Here is a 19,239-nt window from a genome sequence, read left to right as displayed (position 1 = left end):
CTTTATTATGGAAAGTTTACATTTGTTTGCAAAAAAAAAGAGAAGCATTTTCTTATTATGTTGGCATTACGCTGTGCATTTTGATTTCATGTAACATTTTAAGATATGTGATGATTTGTTTTTGCATATGTTTTGGAAGAGGTTGATATAATTGAAGCTTATGTGATTATATCAAAATTAATAATTCAACTACTACATTTTTTTTTTTTTTTTTTTTAATAAAACTGAATGAATATCAGTCTCAGGAGTATTTCTTATTGAGATTTCACTAAACTGATCTGAATGACAAATGCTTGTATCAATGCACTCCCATAATAGCGTGTATGACTAAAGCTCAAATGAAGCTCTAAATGAGTAACTGAGGGTGGAACTCCAACTAGAGACCTACAGCACAGTCATTGTTTGGTTATACTGCCATCTGCTGTCTGGACGTGTTGCAGTAAAGAACAGTTATCCACTAACCCATGGAGATAAACTGCTGACCCAGATTAATTAATTAAATCCTTTTTATTTCCAGGTTAGGATTCTTTGCATGGTACATTGTTGGAAGTTTGAATTATGATGTTTTTTTCCATAATGAACTGAAAAGTAGTGTGTAACCATTTTTCTCTCCTTATTCAGGCTTTATAATGTTCTTACATTAATGGAATATGGATGGATATAATACAGCATTCACATTCTCCATATGCTTCCACATTACAGTGACATTCCCAGTTGTCTTTGAATACCATTTTGTCAAACAGTATATAAAACATGACATGTTTTTTTCAGATGATGAAAAACATACACTGTCTTGAAAGCAAACACATTCCCCAAAAGTTGCTGTCACAACTTCCTTTTCTTGTGCTTTATGGTTCACTCAAAAACTTAGAAGCCCTTTAACAACAAAGTCAGAGGTGGGATCTTACGTTTCTGTTAAAATATGTATATACAAGTCTTAACTCAACTGTAGTATGACTATAGTCTGTCTTAACTGAACTGCATTCACCAACACGGCATTGACAATGACAATAGAAATGGTTTCATATCAGACAGGCGTATATTGAATAGTAAAAGACCAGAACAACTGAGTTAGGATGCATATTAGCAGACATGCAGGTTACAGAGGAGGACATTCACATCCATGAATATTTTGTCTCTAATGAACCAATGTATGAAGTGGTCAGAGGACATACAGTACATACAGTCTAGTGAGCCAGACTTGGTTACGTTGTGTGATCTGGTTATTTAAAAAAGTTCAATAAAAGTACTGTCTGTATGAACAAATATTAAAATAATGGATTTTACTGGAAGCACTGCTTTTTTTTCTTCTTCTTTTTTTTACCAACTTAACTTAAACTCGTTTCTTATTTGTGTGTGAAAAAAATTAATGTTGCACAAGAGTTAGCTGACCCCTGTAATAGAGAAGTGTGTCAGTTGGATACCAATAATACCTGCGACAGATCCATTCTCACTCCAGCATTGTGAAGGACAAATTTGATAGTGTGCTCATTGGGCAATACACCTAATTGCACTTTAATCCACGTGTGCCAAGGCAAGGTTTTACACATGCACTTACTACCAGCTACACAGCACAGAGATTCATCTGCACCAGCACCAAATTACAACCACACTCTCACAGACATGTAACAAAGCTACTGCTTAAATAATCACCCTCAAGCACACAGGTAAGCTGGACCATCAACAGTCAAACATAAGTGCCCTCAACTCTCTATGAGGCAAGCTACTGAGTGGCAGGACAATATCAATCCTACACAAGAGAATCTGTTCAGCACAGATAATGCTTATGGTACAATAATAGCAGCATGTCTTCAGTTTCTTAAGTTCTCTTAAACAGTGCCTAAAGTGTATGCACCAGAACATCAAGAACCACAGCAAGGTAACCTAGATGTTACACTGTATAACATAAAGGTGTCTGTCACCATCAATGCTGTTTTGTGAAGGTTATTGTGAAACAATCATTTTAATGATATGCACTACATGCCATATCATAAAATTGTGAAATCTATTATTTAGAGGCCAAAGGTTTCAATGTTTTGCATGTAGATCCTCCATCAAAAGCTAAGTGATTCATGAAGCAGGCCATATTTCCTGCTGTAAGCAGTAATAACCAGTAGAGGGCTCTAGAGTACTACAATGAACCAGTGCTTGCTGTGTAGAAATAAGGCTTATATAGTTTGGTGGACTTTTTTTTTTTCTGGAAGAAAAGGGAAAATGTATTAAAGATTGCATGCTGTTATTGTCTGTGTGTGTGTGTGTGTGTGTGTGTGTGTGTGTGTGTGTGTGTGTGTGTGTGTGTGTGTGTGTGTGTATGAGTGTGTGTGTGTGTGTATGAGCCTAACTGCCCCTATATCTGTTCAGTGTATTTTGTAATTAAAATAAAAAGTATGACAGAGTAAATAAAAAATAGGTACAGATAAATTTGCAGTCTGTGAGGGTTGAGGTCAGCAGACTGAATCCAACGTTGGGTTTTTCTGTATTGCACTCCACTCCTCTAAAGGGCTGGACGGTGCTGTGGCTTCAGAAAAGCTGTTAGAACGGAGAGATGGGTGAACGGACAGTGCCGACCGAACTCAGGGAATGGTCTTCAGACTCAGGGGTGAAGTCAGTGGGTGAGAGGCCAGAGTGGGCACTGAGGGAGGCACTGGCACCAAAACTGCATGGGGGCTGCGGTGGAGACTTCACATCCTGGTGGCGTCTTCGTCGGAAAACTTGCTTCTCTTTATCAAGTGCCGTGGTCTGAGAGAGGGTGACACAGCAGCAACTGTTAGGTTCTTCACAAGACCACAGAGATGAGGATTGGCATCCACCCAACCACCACAGAGGCGCTTAAACTTTAAACCAGCCAATGGTAGCATGCACTTCCTCCTGTCCTAAAACATCTTATGTTTGATGTTCTTATGATGTTTGACTTCATCATGTGACACTGCAAACAAGGGCAGCTCATGTGTGTATCTGTGATAGGACTTCTTAAGAGGAAACAAAAAGAGCGTAGCTCATGAAACAAAATCCTGTTGCTCGATGCGTCACATGGATCCTCAAACGCATCTAGCATTAAGATGCATAACTTCCTTATGCAGATTAAGATGCATAACTTCTCTATGCAGATTAAGTAAATAGCAAGTAAAGTGCACAACCAGGCGCGAGGAAACAGCCACAGCACTAGTGAAATGAAGGAACATGTTTAAGTGATGAATCTGATGGTAAATTAGGGCGAGGCATGGGCCCCACTGATGGTCAATGGGTCAAATCCTTTTCTGGGAGGTGGGAAATGGAGACTGCCAGCACTTTGCCATGGAAGCACTGCATATTAGCGCTATGCTGGGTCATACCTTATCCAATACAATCCTGGATGCTGGTTGTGGTCCAAAGACCCTGATCTCTGGATGGTAAAGTCCTGGTCCAGCTGAGCAGAGAGAGACGAGTGCAACTCAGAGCATCACCTTGAACTCAAACAATCACTGACCTGATTAGCATTAAGACTCTACACTTCTCTTATGGCTGTTCTTATAACAAGAAAAGAAATCTGAAAGAGACATGTATGTCACTGTCAACCTATGGTCTGTGAATTGTTAGAACTATTTTTGTTTGACTACTGACAACTGAGTGCTGGGCTTACCTGTAAAGTCATTGAAAAGGCTACACACGAGAAATGAAGGGGGATTCAACTGATTTCCCCCTGATCAATGACAAGTAGTGAAAAATAGGTAGTGGCGGACGTCCACAATAACTTATTATCTTGCTGCCAGTTTGTACAAATCCAGCTCAGCTTTCAAACTACTCAAGAAATCACATCTACTGAAATGTAGCCATTGTAAGTCAACTATGTTACTGTATTTATATGATCTCCAAACAATAGTGCTGACAGTCTATCTGAAACAGGATGAGAGGCCAGAGCACACACAGGAAGACCTCGCAGCAAGAAGCAGATGGATGAACTGATGTGGACACAGAATAAACCAGAGAAGTTGCCAAGGTATAAATTACAAGAATAAAATTGGGCAATGGATTTATTTGCTGATTTTTTTTTTTTTACAAAACTTCAACCGAAAATAAATCCAAAGAACAATGACAGGGTGTTTGTGCACGCTTCAGGAGTTGAGCCAGGGCATATGGGGAACACCAGATCAAAATTAAAAAACGACATGTTTTTCAATTTTGAATGACATTCGAAGCTGATTCATAAAAAAGGCTAAATTCCATCTACTGATGCAGAACTGCATGCAGCGTCGCTTACTGTTATGATTGACACCCCTGCTGAGGTGTTGTTGGGCCGTGGCCCGGTGTTGAAGTGCTTCTTGATCTTCCCAGCCACAGGCAGCTGGTGTTCCTTCTCTGATGCACCATCATCCTGGAAGATATAAGAACAAAGATTCCTTCTCTCTAGTTTCTCACATTGCATACTGCTGTACCTGAATGTACACCAGTGACTCTGGTGAGAAGACACAAGGCTGGACTTACATTGACCCAGGGGTGATCAAGCACCTGTATAGCTGTGTATCTGTTCTCCACCTCTACCAGCAGCATCCCCGTGATCAGAGCCTAAAGAAAGGTATGTTAGTGAATCATGACGACTATAATAATGACAATACAGCAACAGATAATTGGTGGATTCGGGTGTTTCACATGCACAGTGATAGCAGATCAGTAGAGCACTTCCAGATGCAAACCTTGGCAGTGTCAGACACATTGTCCCAGTACGGTGCAGGGAAGTCCAGCTGGCCCTTCAAAATCTGTTCAAAGAGAGCCTCCTGATCATCCCCACTGCTGTGGAAATGACAACAAGGATTTCATAAAACTAAGTATAGTAAGAGATATCATGAGCAATTTGGCCAATGTGACAGCCTCCTGATGCAGGAGCACATACCCACGGAAAGGAGGAAAGCCACACAGCAGTATGTAAGTGATGACACCTGCTGCCCAAATATCGACCTTGAGGCCATATCTGTAATTGAAGGTCAAGGTATCAGGTGTCAGAGAGACTAAACACATCTGCAAGCAGCAATCGTTTTTGAACCTTGTCCTTCCTCAATAAATATCCTAATATTGAAGTAGCTCTTCTGACTTACCCAGCCTCAGCAACTATTTCTGGTGCTACGTAGGTGGGTGTGCCACATACAGTATAGAGGGGCCCATTGACGACAGTAGCCAAGCCAAAGTCACCTAGTTTCAGAGATTTACTACCATCATGGTGCTCATAGACCTGTGAAATACAACAATGAGAAAATGGTGAGGAAAATTTATATTATTTATTGGCTGGGACTTAGCTTGATTCTATTAATCATTTTGATACCGAGAACAACATGGAACAAGTCATCACTGACGTTCATCTGTGACTCAAAAGGAAAAACAGAGCAAAAGTCTCTGTACAATAAAATTGTATTATATTTAAGGACAGACAGCAGGGTAGGCAAGAGGAGAGTACTGTACATGGACCTAAAAGAGGTGAAGTTCCACTCACTGTCAGTACAGAATCACCGTAGTGTCAAACTTACCAACAGGTTTTCAGGTTTTATGTCTCTGTGGACAATATTGAGGCTGTGCAGGTACTTGATGGCACTTGCCAGATTGAAAAGCATAGAGCTCGCGTCTCGTTCCGTGTATTTGTTAGAAGATGTGATTGCATCAAAGAGATCGCCCCCCTGAGAAAGAGTATTTGGGATGTAAAACAGAGTTGCTAGTTTTCAGTAATTTAAAATTTTGATGCAACCCTGGTTGGTTCAGGGTATTTGAAAAAAAAACGTATAAAAACAAGAGTAAGAACAGAACAAAACATGACACAATAAGCCTCAAAATACAACTTTGGCACTTGAACTTTCTTTGCAAGAATCATTCAACATGCAATACCTTCACTAACTCCATTATAAGATAGAGATCGTTGTGGGTGTCCACTTCTTCAATTAAAAGCACGATATTGGGATGTTTGACACGCCGAAGGATTGAGACTTCACTCTGGATCATGTGCTCCTGAAGAAGAAAGGAAATGTAATCACAGAAAATATATAAACACTGTGCACTAAAAAGAAATGTACACATACATATCAGTGGAATGTGAGTTTGCTTCACAAATATGAAATACAAACAATTCCCAGAAACATTTAGACATTTTTCAATAATAATTGAAATTACTGACACCAGTTAACACTATTTAAATAAGCAAATGTTCTCAAAACAAAAGAAACAAAGACAAGAAAAAAAGACCCAGGAATTTAGTCCCAGAGGAGAGAGCACCATCTACTGACCAATGATGGAAATAAAGAAAACTAATAATGAGCAGCCACACCAGAGCTTCATCAATACCATATACAGTAGAACCAAAAATAGAGAGAATGAACAATGACAGATGTTTCACACATTTATCAAAGAGGAAGTCAACAGATGTGGAAACAAACCCACCTTTCCCCTGCATTTATCTTTGCTTATAATCTTCAGGGCATACTCTCTTCCGGTGGATTTCTCCACACACTCCCGGACCACAGCAAAGTTTCCGTCCCCTAAAGTTCTCCCCACTTTGTATCTCTCTGCTATGGGAGCAGGGACTGAAGAGTAGTCATCCAAAAATTCGACTGTGGATCAAAACAAAGGCAGGTCTGACGTACAGGTATATTTTCCGTAGAAAACAAAATCTTATTGCAATTTGCAAAAGGTATTTCAGACATTTCTGTGCATAATATCATGTCTTACCTTCAATGCCAAGCCCATCTCCTTCATCCATTGAGCTGCAAACCTTGGTAGAAGCTAAAGAGAGCGAAGAACCACTGTGCTGAGATCCCTGGAAGGACAGACAGCCACTGAGTGAGAGTGAAAGACATACTGATGTACTTGTCTTACACAAACTTCAGCAAAGGCAAAGCTTGTAAAACTGTGATTACGGCCATCTTATACAAAGCCTATTTGTTCCAGTCGACCAGCCTTGAGTATGCACTTTGAGATTAGATAAAAATAAATCCAGCGTGGTGAAATATTATACTAACCTTTTCACCAGCAAGACTGACACATGGTTCAAAAAGAGACAGAGAGAAAGTAATATCCTCCACAACACCAGGCCCAGCCAGTGGTATGATTAATTAATGATGGCATGACTGATAGCTGGTTTTCACCCCATAGCTGACTGTGCTATTCAATCTCAGAACTTACTTGTCTTCCCCAGATCTATGATAGTCACTGTGAAAATGTGCTGCTGCAGTACTTCATTCAAAAGCTAGCTGTGATACTTCATAATACATGAACAAACACAGCCTGTGTTGATGTTTGGCTGGGTTTTTTCCCCAGAACTCAGAAACATGTTGTATGAGCTAATATTTATATCTGCACACCTGTGTACACAGATCTGTGATCATTTGTAAGATCTATCTCCACGAGCAGCATTTCTACTCATATTACTGATAAACAAAAACAAGCAGAAAGGCAAGTCAGGTGTATAGCTGGTGGACACATCGTGATGGTTATCATTAAATTAATTAATTAATAAATGACAACATATCTGTTTAATAAATAGTATTCATTGATGAAAAGAATTGCTATACTCCTTTACAAAGTCTTTCTGCTATCATAAGTTTAAGAACTTATCTATTTGTAAGAACATCAGATTTGATCACCTGTCGTCTTCGGAGACTAGCTGGACTGGTTGGAGAGGGGCTTGGGGATTTTCCAGATCGAGGTGTGGACAGCTGACTTCCTGCAGTGCCATTAGCTGTCAGTACAGCAGAAATTGAAATAATCAGCATAAAGATTTTTAAGAGTACCAAAGAATTAATTTAATATGTTTTATGCATAGTGTCGACAGAATGTATACATAATAAGAAAGTACACTGAACATTTAACCCTAACCATCACATCTAAATAGCTACCCAATTCTGAGAATAATCTTAAAACCAATCTTAATCTTCAAACAGCCTGGTCTGAACCAGAGAAGATATCCCCAATTTTCAAAAATGTCCTCACTCCCACACCATTAGAGGTCGACAGATAGTGGATTAGTTTGGAGCAGGAAAAAGCCATAGCTGATTAATTGGCCAATAGCCTACAAAAAACAATTGATATTATTGTAAAAGAACAAGTCCACAAGTTGGAAGTATTTTACTTGCTGTGTTTGCTGTGCAACATGTATATCATATACACTTCTATATTTCTATATTTATTTTATTAAAAGGTAAAGATGGTAATGCTTCTTGATGTCTCTAAATAATCTCAACAATATCCCATTGGAGACAAATCTGAAATGTCAATAAATTCAATCATATTCCTGACATGGAAATCCTGAGTGAAGATTAGAAAGAATGCAGAACTTGGTTCAGTATAAGATCTTCCTCTCTCTGCTCCCCCCCCCCCCTTGTTCCAGCACCGTCTGCTGCAAGAAGGAGTGGGGCTGTAGACTGGCCTTGTCTCAGTGTCTTGTCATCATTCAATTATTAATTATTCAAACCGCACAGATTAATCAGTAGACCTCTGGATACTATAGATACAGTACAAGTACACATACACACTCACATGCACACTTACCAGAGCCAATGGATGAAGGCGACTTGCTTCTGCGTGACATCCCACCACTTCTTGGAGAGGAGAGACCATGTATGGTGGGGAGCCGGCCATATGATGCAGACTTTGACACCCTGCATTCTGTTGAGAAAAAAAGAGAACATAAAAATGACTGTGGCAACATTTCTTCTCTTCCACTCAGTACCACTGTAAAGCTGAGCCACCTACGTTATCTGCATCTTTGTTCAATTCTAATAGTATGAGCAGTAGCAGTGGAACAAATAGATAAGGGGGCACTAACTTGCAAGAAGCACAGCAATAAAAGTCCCATATGTTTAGTGTGTTTAGTATTTAGCTGGGCCACAAAGCAGGATGGTTAAAAGAAAATATATTTTCTGTAAGTGTTAACTCATTTACAGTTAATAGCACACATAGCCGCAGTGGGTGACAGCACAAAAACAACCAAGAAAGTGTTTGTATAAAGCCTTGTATGAAAGAAAATACACAAACCAGTCTCATCCAGGTTGAAGTCATCTTGATAACGGAACTTCTCTGGGCCACAAGCAAAGAATATATCATCTTCCCCGAAAAAGTCCTGAAGGCAGGTGACCTAGTAAAGATAGATATTTTCTGTCAGTTATAGTACAAAAACAAGTTTGACATGGAATCTGTACTCTGCATAGTGACCCTGTGATCATCAACTAGGCCGCGGGCTGATAAGAGCCTGATGACAAAGGCTAAAAATGCCTTCAGTTTTGTAAGAAATTTAAAATATTAAAACAATGAATATCAAAAACTAAATCAACTGGCCAAAATGTGAATTTCCTTTCATTTTATTTGAATGTCCAGCCCCCAAGGTGTCAGTCGAGAAAAAATCTGGCCCTTCGACAAATATAGTGGGTGACCCCTCCTGTAATATTGATTCCAAAGTGTACCTTCAACAAATGGCTTTAAGATAGTCCTACCATCATTCTTCATATTTGGGAAAATCTAACATCTAAATTACATAAATGTATGTACAGCTATACAGATACTACATTCAGGCCATGATGTAGACACAACAGAAAGAGACAACTATAAAGGAAATGTATTAAATATATTTTTTTGTTGCATCTGAAGCAGAAATACTGAAATTGCATATTCAAAAGTGCCAAAGTACAAAGGGGAAATTAATTCTACAGTGTGTAAAGCATGTGAATAATGGAATTAACTTTTAGCTGCAGATGAAAACGTCTCTAGGGTAACAACTAAGAAAAGACAAGCTTCTTGTAAACCTGGATTTTATTTAGTGCAGTCTGTGACAACAGAGTCTACTGGTCTTTCCATCCCTAGTGGGAGATTAAATTAATTGCCCTCTGTTGTCCAGGGGCCAGGGCCATTCAATAAAAAAAAAAAAAAAATCATGTTAAAACATGTTTTTAACACCATCACCCATAAAGGCAGCTACTCATATCAGGACAAAGTAAGCATTAATGGAGGCACTTTTCATCTGATGTGTGATGGCACATTAAGTATCATCATAACCTGAATTCAGAAAATAAAACCCAAATTTTAAACTGTTAAGCCAGTGGATAGCTTTGATGGTGAAGGACTTTAAAATAATATGTTGACCACAGAAACGTAAATGATAATCATTTTTGCTTTTCAAAAAAAAGAAACAGGATGACTCAGTTGATGCATCTGCTTCTCTCATTAATATAGAAGCCCATCTTAGTGGATGCAGTCATCAATAAATGAAGATGCTGATAGAGTCCTGACCTTCTCCTCAAAAGGCTTATTGATGTGCCTTAACTACAGCAGTGTGCCATGTGAATGGAGAGTTCCTGTTTTCATTTCCTCTACAGACAGATGACCGCACCAAAACCTGTCAACAAAACTATGATCTCATACTGTAAGTGGACATTTGTTTTGCCTTGAGTTAGTTGTTAAACTTGATGGCACTGACTACAAATTATACAAGTCATATTTTAAATCACTGGCATTAAATGTTGCTATTGACTGAAACGAACAATGTAAGATTATCACCTATAACCCCATTGTTGTGTCTTTAAAATGTTGTTGAACACAAAATGGCTTAACTGGTATCTGAAAAAAATAAACTGCCAATAGGAAACATCCAACATGTCTATACATTATTAACTGTCTCATAAAGAAGCATGCAGAGCTCAGCAGGAGTTTAATAAGACTATCAACCACACTCTCTCAACAGTATGTGGCTGTCAAGTAATGAGACTGGGCTGTCAAACCAGCATTAATCGAAAATATGGTGCATAAAGTTATAAAGAGCTTTAAAAACAAAACCCAATCATGCAAGTAAATCTAAATCCCCCTAAAAATGCAACAAAGAATAGGCCTGGTAACCTTTAGTCACAAGAGAACATTTTGGAACAGCTAGTGTGTCCCTGCTGAAGGGTATTTGGTTTTAGATTAACTGCAGTCTTTGGGTATTTCATTTTGGCTGTTTTCAATAGTCAGGTTTAGGAAGGCTAAAAGCATGGGTGACCTCTCCTAGATTTGCAGAGGAAAGGAATGACCTGATCTTGGTTAGCTTTGAGCAAAGCAAAACTGGACCAGTTTGGTCACCTTAGTTTTGGAAGACAATTCAGAGTCCAAGACCTAGAATACAGCCAACCAGAGTCATTTGGAGTCATCTAGATGCAGGACATTTTTGGACATTGTGACAATGTGACTTTGTGATTTCAGTTGGATGTTATCCACCTAACTATTGTCTTATACAAAGACATTTACATTTAAAAACTGCAACAAAATAAGAGAATAAAGAATACCTAGTTTTAATATTCTTATTTAAAAATGAAAATAAAATAAAATGGATTTGTCAGAAACCTTGCAAAAGCAGCTCCTGGCAGCCAAAGGTCATTCAGCCATGAAATCTTAAAATAAACAATGAGCACAGAGGAGGGCTTAACGTGGCTCTTTTCTCTGCAGACGGCCCAATCTGACTGCCCCTGCCCCCAACCCCTCCTCCAAAACAGAGCTGCACAGAGGTTGCCGTGGAAACCAGACAGAATCACAGCTGATTTCAAGAGCTACTTAATATCCACTGTCAGATCCTATCACGAGCGCAGAACAGTACAAACTGCAGACAACAGAACAATGTCACCATCAGTCGAAGCAAGATAGAATTGCATAGAGCACCTTGTCACTATGACATGGTGGGTTCACATCTGCCTTCAGACCTTTTGTGGATGTCACCACTACAACTCCCACTCTCTGCCTTAAAACCTGCTAGAAAGTATGACCAAATGTCTGACTCAAAACAAAGAAGTGAGTGACGTTATTCCAGAATAGGATCATGGCGTTACATATGTTTACTAAAGGGTAAAAGCCACTTAAAAACTGTGTCCACTTTTAGAGTGCTAAAATAAGGACTGCTTCATGTAAGGTCTTAAATCAAATGTGGTAGCTCACTGATTTTATTAGTCACTGCTTTACTTTTTCTTATCTGTCAGACAAAGAAATGGGACACTTCAAATTTATGATGCAACAGCATAACTAGGGCAATAACAAATGTTTTGCTTTAAATTGATTACTTTTGCCTGCTGACTCTGTGACACAGCAGCTCCATCAGGCCTACCATCCCCCTGAAACACACACACACACACACACACACACACACACACACACACACACACACACACACACACACACACACACACACACACACACACACACACACACACACACACACACACACACACACACACACACACACACACACACACACACACACACACACACACACACCTCTTATGGTCCTGGAGCATCCTGTGCAAATATTGATTGTCGGGGGATTGTGATTTCTGCATGCTCAAGCATTGCTCCTGCAATTCAGTTTGAGGAAAACACAATGGGAGGTGTGTATGCTATATAAACTAGTCAATCTGAGCCATGGTAAAGACCATAGATTGCACTAAAGAGACAAGCCGAGGTAGAGCAGGTGGCGCTCTCCGGGGTGCTGAAGCTCCCCTTTGAAGTGAAAGACTGAACACAGCATCCAGTAACTCAACATGCCAGACATAGGCACTCATCTGTACATGTAATTATCAACTGCTTCTAGTTGCATTTTGCAGGTTGCACTTATGTACTTTAGAGCATGTAGTAATGCAGTTGTAATTTGTGTTTGGGAATCAAGGGTTAATGCTGTACTTTACTTCATTTTCATACTCTACTGCATGTGCACATGCTTTGAAGAAGGTCAACAGGAGGAGATATAAAACACTGTATTTATAGACAAGCACACGTTCCAAGAAACAAATTAGGTCTGCTGTAGAGATCTGTTACATAACTGCAGATGAAATGACAAATAGGAGTAATAGCTAACTTAAGGGCAGCTCAGAGCCATTGATAAGGATACACCACAACCCAAACACACCTTAAAACATGAGCCCACACATACTGTATCCAACATTTCAATCATCAACCCTAGTCCTGAATTACTGAGCTATATTTAGCTCTTTGTTGAAACAATGACTTTCTCAACCAGAACAAAACAAATGTAAAAAGCATTTCTCAAAAAGGTTTGCTTGCTGATGTGACAAAAATATGTCACTATCTCATGCAAGAATATTTGTACAATAAATCTTGAGTAAACATCGGAATATTACAAATTAATGCAAACTTATACCGTGTCATGACTCACACATTTTGTCATGCTGTGAAGTTCCAGCAGTATGTTAATGCAAGTACAAGACTAACTTTAGCTCAAGCATAATTAGAAGCCTCTCAGTAAAAATAAAGGATAAAAGTTGTCTTTCTCTGCAGTGTATCTCCTTCATCCTCCTTAAAATCGCAGGGCTTGAAACACATAGCAGACTATAATTACTGTTCATAATAGTGTTTTTTTTTTTTTAATTAAATAATACGTAGAAAGAATGTCACAGTACAACAAAATGCTCAAGTTTGTCTGTCTACAATCTCTGAACACTACAGTATCTCTGTCAGACACACTAAAACAAAAACCTAACACTTCTTTTAAAAGTAGTTTAAAACTGCATGAGAATATCATTTGCTCATAATCTGTAGTACTGTATTAGAGACCACAGACTAATTCTGGGCACACGCAGGCCAAAACAAAAAAATATATATACATAAATAAACAAATAAATAAACGGCAATAAAAATAGCAGAATCAAGGTCAACATGTGAAAATAACTGGAAAACATAAGTTAGGTTCTGCTCTCTGGCACAAGGCCACCATAAATCTCATGACTTCCACTCTATTTCAAATTTCAAAAGCACAAATGGACTGTTTATCACATCTACTGATGCATAATCGAGGATTAAGCATCCACTTTAATTTCCTTGGGTAGCTGTTGACATCTATTTCAGCACAAAGTGTTGGACCTTGCTGATAAGGAGATGTGTGCATAATACAATTACAGTGCACAGCCACATCCATTACAGTGGGGATTGGACTGCCATGGGCCAAGTCTGCTCAGACCTACTCAGTCATGCAAATATTCTCTGCTCTATCCCACACATAACAACAGGATCACACCAGGCCATGGCATGTGTCCTTGCCTGAGAGGACCTCATCCACAGGGTGCCTCCATTTGCCTGTAGTTCTCTCTCTACCACTTGGAAAATGTTTTATTGATATTTGTTATATTAGGTTTAAAGCCTATGACTATTAACTTGGTTGTATTCATTTTGCTTAAACTTAAACTTGACTGTGATGGAAGAGCATCTTTACAGAGTGATTCAGCAGCGGGGGGCTTTCACAGCTATAAAGCAGAACCGCTCTGCAGATTAACTAATATCATGAATCATGAGCCCAAAATAAATGTTAATAAACAAGAAATCCCCCAAATAATCTGCCAACTGCTTTTGCGGGAGAATCAAGAGCATTGGTATTTTCTAATACAAGAACAAGACTGCTTGTTATATCTATAAATACATGCTCTTGATTATATATATATATAGGCTAAAATGTACTTGGTTTCAAGAAATTGTACTAAATGCACATGTGCAGTGTGTATACATAAACCTGGTAGAATTAATTGTTTCAACAGTCAGCCAATGTCTCCGTCGTGGGAGCAAATGCACAAGCAGGTCATTTACCAAAGGTTAAACACCCATGAAACCTGGCTCTATGATGCCAGTGGATGCTCATTTGGCCATCTGGAGTCACAACATGACAAGAAGTACAAAAAGCAGAATTATACAGCACATAGCTGAATAATGAAAAAGATTGCAGAACAGCTTATTTTCATTAAACACACTAAACTGAGGAAGAAATAAAATGCAGCAAAAGCTTCACTTCACACTCCAAACACAGGATTGACATCTACCTTTGATATTTTGAAATGTCATGTATATTTAATGCTTTGGTAAATCTATATTCTTAAAATTCAAAAGATTTATAAAGGTTTCTTGATGCAAAAATCCCCAACTGTTCCCTCTACACAGCACTAGAGAATGGGTCCTATGCCAGGATTACAACACAGCCATGTGCTCCATCTTGCTGCCATGTGTATAATAAGGCTGACAGACCCAGCATCTATGAACCCTCCCACACTACACCTACAGTCCTGACATCACTACTGCACTGCTCTGCCGCAGAGGCTGTTCCTTAGCAACCAGCTCAGGAAACCATGTCACCATAGAAACCATGAGGAAAAAAACCTTACATTTTCTGATAAGGATATAATATGGAGTGCAGGTGATGGTATATAAATAGGTTTAGTTATTGAGCCAATTATTTCTGTGGGGTGATTTGTAATTATTTTGATAACTCAATTCTATGTGCAGTTGCCACTTAAGCATTTGTCTATCCATATCAACCTATGGAAAAGCACTGCTCACAATGTTAACAAAACGTATGGCTACAATGTGTTGTGAAATATATAATGAACAGTATAATGATGAATAATGAATAATGAGTGCTATCCATAGAGTTCAGTAGATTTGTCTGGCACAAGTGAATATCTATTTAATAGTGTGCCACTGTTGGTAGGAATATGAGATGGAGTCCTAGAAACCTATTTCTCGTAATACATTTAGCAAATAGTCCCAGGTGAGTTTAAATCTTCTGGGCTGTCTCACTCTGGGTGAGAGGCAATTATCAGAGACATGAATAAAGAACCAAACCACATCTAATGTCTAATGTGCAAAGTTTTCTATTTTCTAAAATACAATACAACATGCTGAGGTAAACTCCCTGTGTGTGAGACAGCACCACACATGGAATCACAAAATGTAGAGGTTTTTTTTTTTTTTTTTAAACCAAAGTTACAAAATACCTGTCACCACAGCCAAATGTATCTAGGCACTAGACATAGCCATGCTATATGAACAAATACACAAAGATAATTGTAGTCTTCTTTCACTTCTACAGTATCCAACAAAAGCACCCCTCCCCACTTGTGAGCAATTAATATACTAATGGTGGAGAAAAGGCACAAGATAATGGAGCTCTCCCAGGTATAGAGCACTTAACATGGTCCTGGCTGCTTTGTTGTATGACTTTCACATGCAAATATTCAGTCTCAAAGCTGCTTTAGTTTTAAATTAGCATAATGGAAATAAATTACAAAAAGCCAATGTCACATTTCATAAAATCTAAACCAAAAATGGGGAGAAGTTTACTAAGAAACTTACACCACTTTGAGTGTGGACTATACAACTGGTATGATCCATGTCTAATGCTTCCTCCAAACCCATTCACACAGGATGTGCAAATGTCAACGTGACTTTGCAAAATTCATCAGATAATATTCCTTAATGTACTGATCAATTTATGTTATGAGTATGAATTTTAATGTAGGGTGTCTACTGTTACACATGTCTGCCATTTCATTCACCACAGTGTATTGCTTTTTTATGTCTAATCTTAGAATTTTACCTGCAATTACAACCAACCTGCATATTTTTCCATTAGAAAAAAAATGGTGGACTACAAAACTGAACTTGTTGAACTGAAAAAATATGGCGGAAAAACTTAATATTGACAGTTTCTTGTTAACTACTAATGTCAATGGATATTTTGGATGATCTCCAATAAATTCTTCTGATAAATTCTTCTGATAAATTAGAAGCAGCTGTGAGATTCAGACAGTCACAAGAATGATAACCGAACACTTACCATCTTGCCATCAACAGTAAATATTCTTTTGACGACTCCCGAGTCCAGCTTAATGGCATCTGTGATGTCAGTCATGACTTGCTCAAAAGAGTGTGCAGTCTTCTTGTTGAGCAAGATCCGGACGGCCTTGCGAGGCTTTACTCCACTGCGGACGATGGTGACCAGTTTGGGCCTAATAAAGTCCTTGGTCTCTCTAGTTTCTTGAAATCCAGCCTTGGCACTACCAAGGGAAGAAGGCTCACGGACAAACACAGCAGTCCTAGCACCAACCGCCCAGTTGGGATTTACATTCTTTGTGTATTCCAGCCTCTTGTAGGGCTCTATGGATGCACAAACATAGCTCTCTCCTGCAAGAAACAACACATAAACACATAACCTACTTTTTTTTTTTTTTTTACACAAAAACAGCTTAGATTAAAGCAAATATCCCAGAACAGGGACAGTGTTGGCTATTTCATTTTCTGCTGTAGCCTACAGTACCGGTACTAAGAAACTAACACATTTTCATTTGACCTGCATGCACTGTTGATTTTGTAGAGTCTGTGAGTTACCTCATCTCACTACTGAATATAAACTAAATCTCGGACGAAATTACAAAGATTCAGGAACAAAGCTCACCTTCCACCAGCTGGTCCATACTGGCGATCTTTGTTATCCCATCAATGGTATATATGGTCCGAACCCCTTGAGGCAAGTTGACATTATCTGACAGAGATCTTGTGAGGTCAGCCAGGAGAGCTTCTAGAGACCTAAATCTCTCCTGAGAAATGGCATAAACAATCCCTTTGAAGTACCGGTCCCCATTGCGGTAGAAACGAATCTTCTTGGCCTTCTTTTCTGAACTCAGTGCTTGCAGTGTCCTGGTCCTGTACAGGCTGCAGTGAGCACTGTGTGTGGGACTGGGGAGCCCATTCCCTCTCGAACCCCTTCGGGTGTATCTCTGAGCCTTGTCGCGCTCATCAAAGTGCTCCAGCTCCATGTCTGTTTGATAATAGTACAACCTAAATAATACAAAGAAAATTCTTATTGTATTAATAAACCTTTAACTTGAACATATGCCAGAGCAATTAGGCTGTCTGTCAGTGCTTACACTTCTGATACAAGCTGCTACTGCTGCTAATACACACATTAAGAAGTAACATGTCACACCCATTTCATGCCAGTGTCTCCAAAATCAATGTTAACAGCAATAGAATCCAAATGCATGGGCAGTGGCTAATACAACATGCACATGAAAGCCTTTTTAGGGGTCTTAGCTGACAGCATATTGTAATAGGCAAACAATAAAAAGAGAATATCAGGAAAACGGGACAGAATATGGATTTTCTTTTTTTGGTGCAATCTCTTACCTTTGAGGTGAGGACAGATGCAATCAAACGTGTGTCTGCAAGTGCAACTTGTCTCAATGAATCATTTATTCATTTGATGCCTTGGATGAACCATGCGTCCCTTTGTTGCCTCTGGTGGTGCTCTGCCTGTCCGCCTGCCGTGTGTCTACGCTGCCGTGTGCTCACATGTAGAGAAGAGGCTGGGCTGTAGACGCTGTCCTCCACCCTCCCCTACTCCGCTGCCATTGCAGTGATTTACACCGGACCGCTCGTGTGTCGGCGCTGCTCGTGCACGTCTGAGCGCGCGCCGTCGCGCACTCGCAGAAACCTCTGTTTGTTGATAAGACGGGTGTCCACGTTCAGGTTGACCTGCCTGACTTTAATGGCGTTTATGAATGAATCAAAAGCCAATAGTCACCATTTACCAGTTACTGTACACCCAGACAAGCTCTAACTGGTTTAATGCTGCGTTCATAACAACTCGGAGGTCGGGATTCCCAACTCGGAAATTTCCGACTTCCGACATCATTGCGTTCACGCTGCAGGAACTCGGGAGAAAAAAAACATGGATACCTGAAGGAAGTTTGGCATATTGTGGCTCATAGCTGAATACGAAAAATAAATGCAGCAGTAAATTATGTTTATTTTGGAGGAGAGGAGACGCAGCAGATGAGTGCACATATAATGATAACAGTTAAACGTTATTTCCGTACATACGAGGACCACAATTTCACACCATACAACAATCACAGCTTAATATAAACGTATTTCATATTGGCTACTGCAATAATACACAAAAATATGCATTAAAACCTCAATAAATAACTTAAAATGTCTAAATTCTAACCGTTTAAGACGAGGGCTGCCATGTTTTCATGTTGTCGTGACGTCAAGTCGGAAAGTCGGAGCTCTGATATGATACCCGAGTTCCCGACTTGTAATTTCCGAGTTCGACGCCGTTCAATTCATTTTTTACAACTCGGAGCTCGTTTTTTTCCGACTTCCGAGTTGTCTTGAACGCAGCATAAAGCTACCGCTGGCTGGTTTGCAGTGTTCTCAGGCATTTCACCATGGCAACAGAATTTAGCATCACGCTAAACTAGACAGCTCAATCAAATTTCTCAAAAAATAACGTGAAGGACTCGCCTCGCACAGTGGGTGCTAGACTCAGGGCTCAGTGGGGAGGCAGAAATAACTGGTTGGGGTCTAGAGGTTAGGCTGAGTTAAAGGCAGCTAGAGTTATTGACGGGGAAACAGACGAACCTACTCCGACAACGGGATTATCACCAGACAGCAGTTTTCATTTAAAGCCTGTGATTAACTTACCGA

General features: G+C 39.4%; 1 protein-coding gene across 1 annotated transcript; it reads right to left on the bottom strand.

The window, feature by feature from the left end:
- Positions 1-2,137: 2,137 nt before the first annotated feature.
- Positions 2,138-19,045, bottom strand: dclk1b (doublecortin-like kinase 1b). The gene is made up of 16 exons (XM_083984317.1): positions 18,930-19,045; positions 17,201-18,364; positions 16,583-16,929; positions 8,989-9,088; positions 8,503-8,619; positions 7,599-7,693; positions 6,685-6,772; positions 6,397-6,566; positions 5,848-5,967; positions 5,496-5,642; positions 5,070-5,203; positions 4,868-4,945; positions 4,671-4,767; positions 4,462-4,542; positions 4,238-4,351; positions 2,138-2,739 (listed from the first exon to the last, which is right to left on the bottom strand). The coding sequence occupies exons 2-16, from the start codon at positions 17,559-17,561 to the stop codon at positions 2,533-2,535; spliced, it is 2,256 nt and encodes a 751-aa protein (XP_083840443.1). The 5' UTR covers positions 17,562-18,364; positions 18,930-19,045; the 3' UTR covers positions 2,138-2,532.
- Between the last annotated feature and the right edge of the window lie 194 nt (positions 19,046-19,239).

Source organism: Trachurus trachurus, assembly GCF_905171665.1.
Source record: "Trachurus trachurus genome assembly, chromosome: 13".
Lineage (NCBI taxonomy): Eukaryota > Metazoa > Chordata > Actinopteri > Carangiformes > Carangidae > Trachurus > Trachurus trachurus.
The sequence above is the reverse complement of the archived record's forward strand: the minus strand, read 5'-3'. Positions and strand labels throughout refer to the sequence as shown.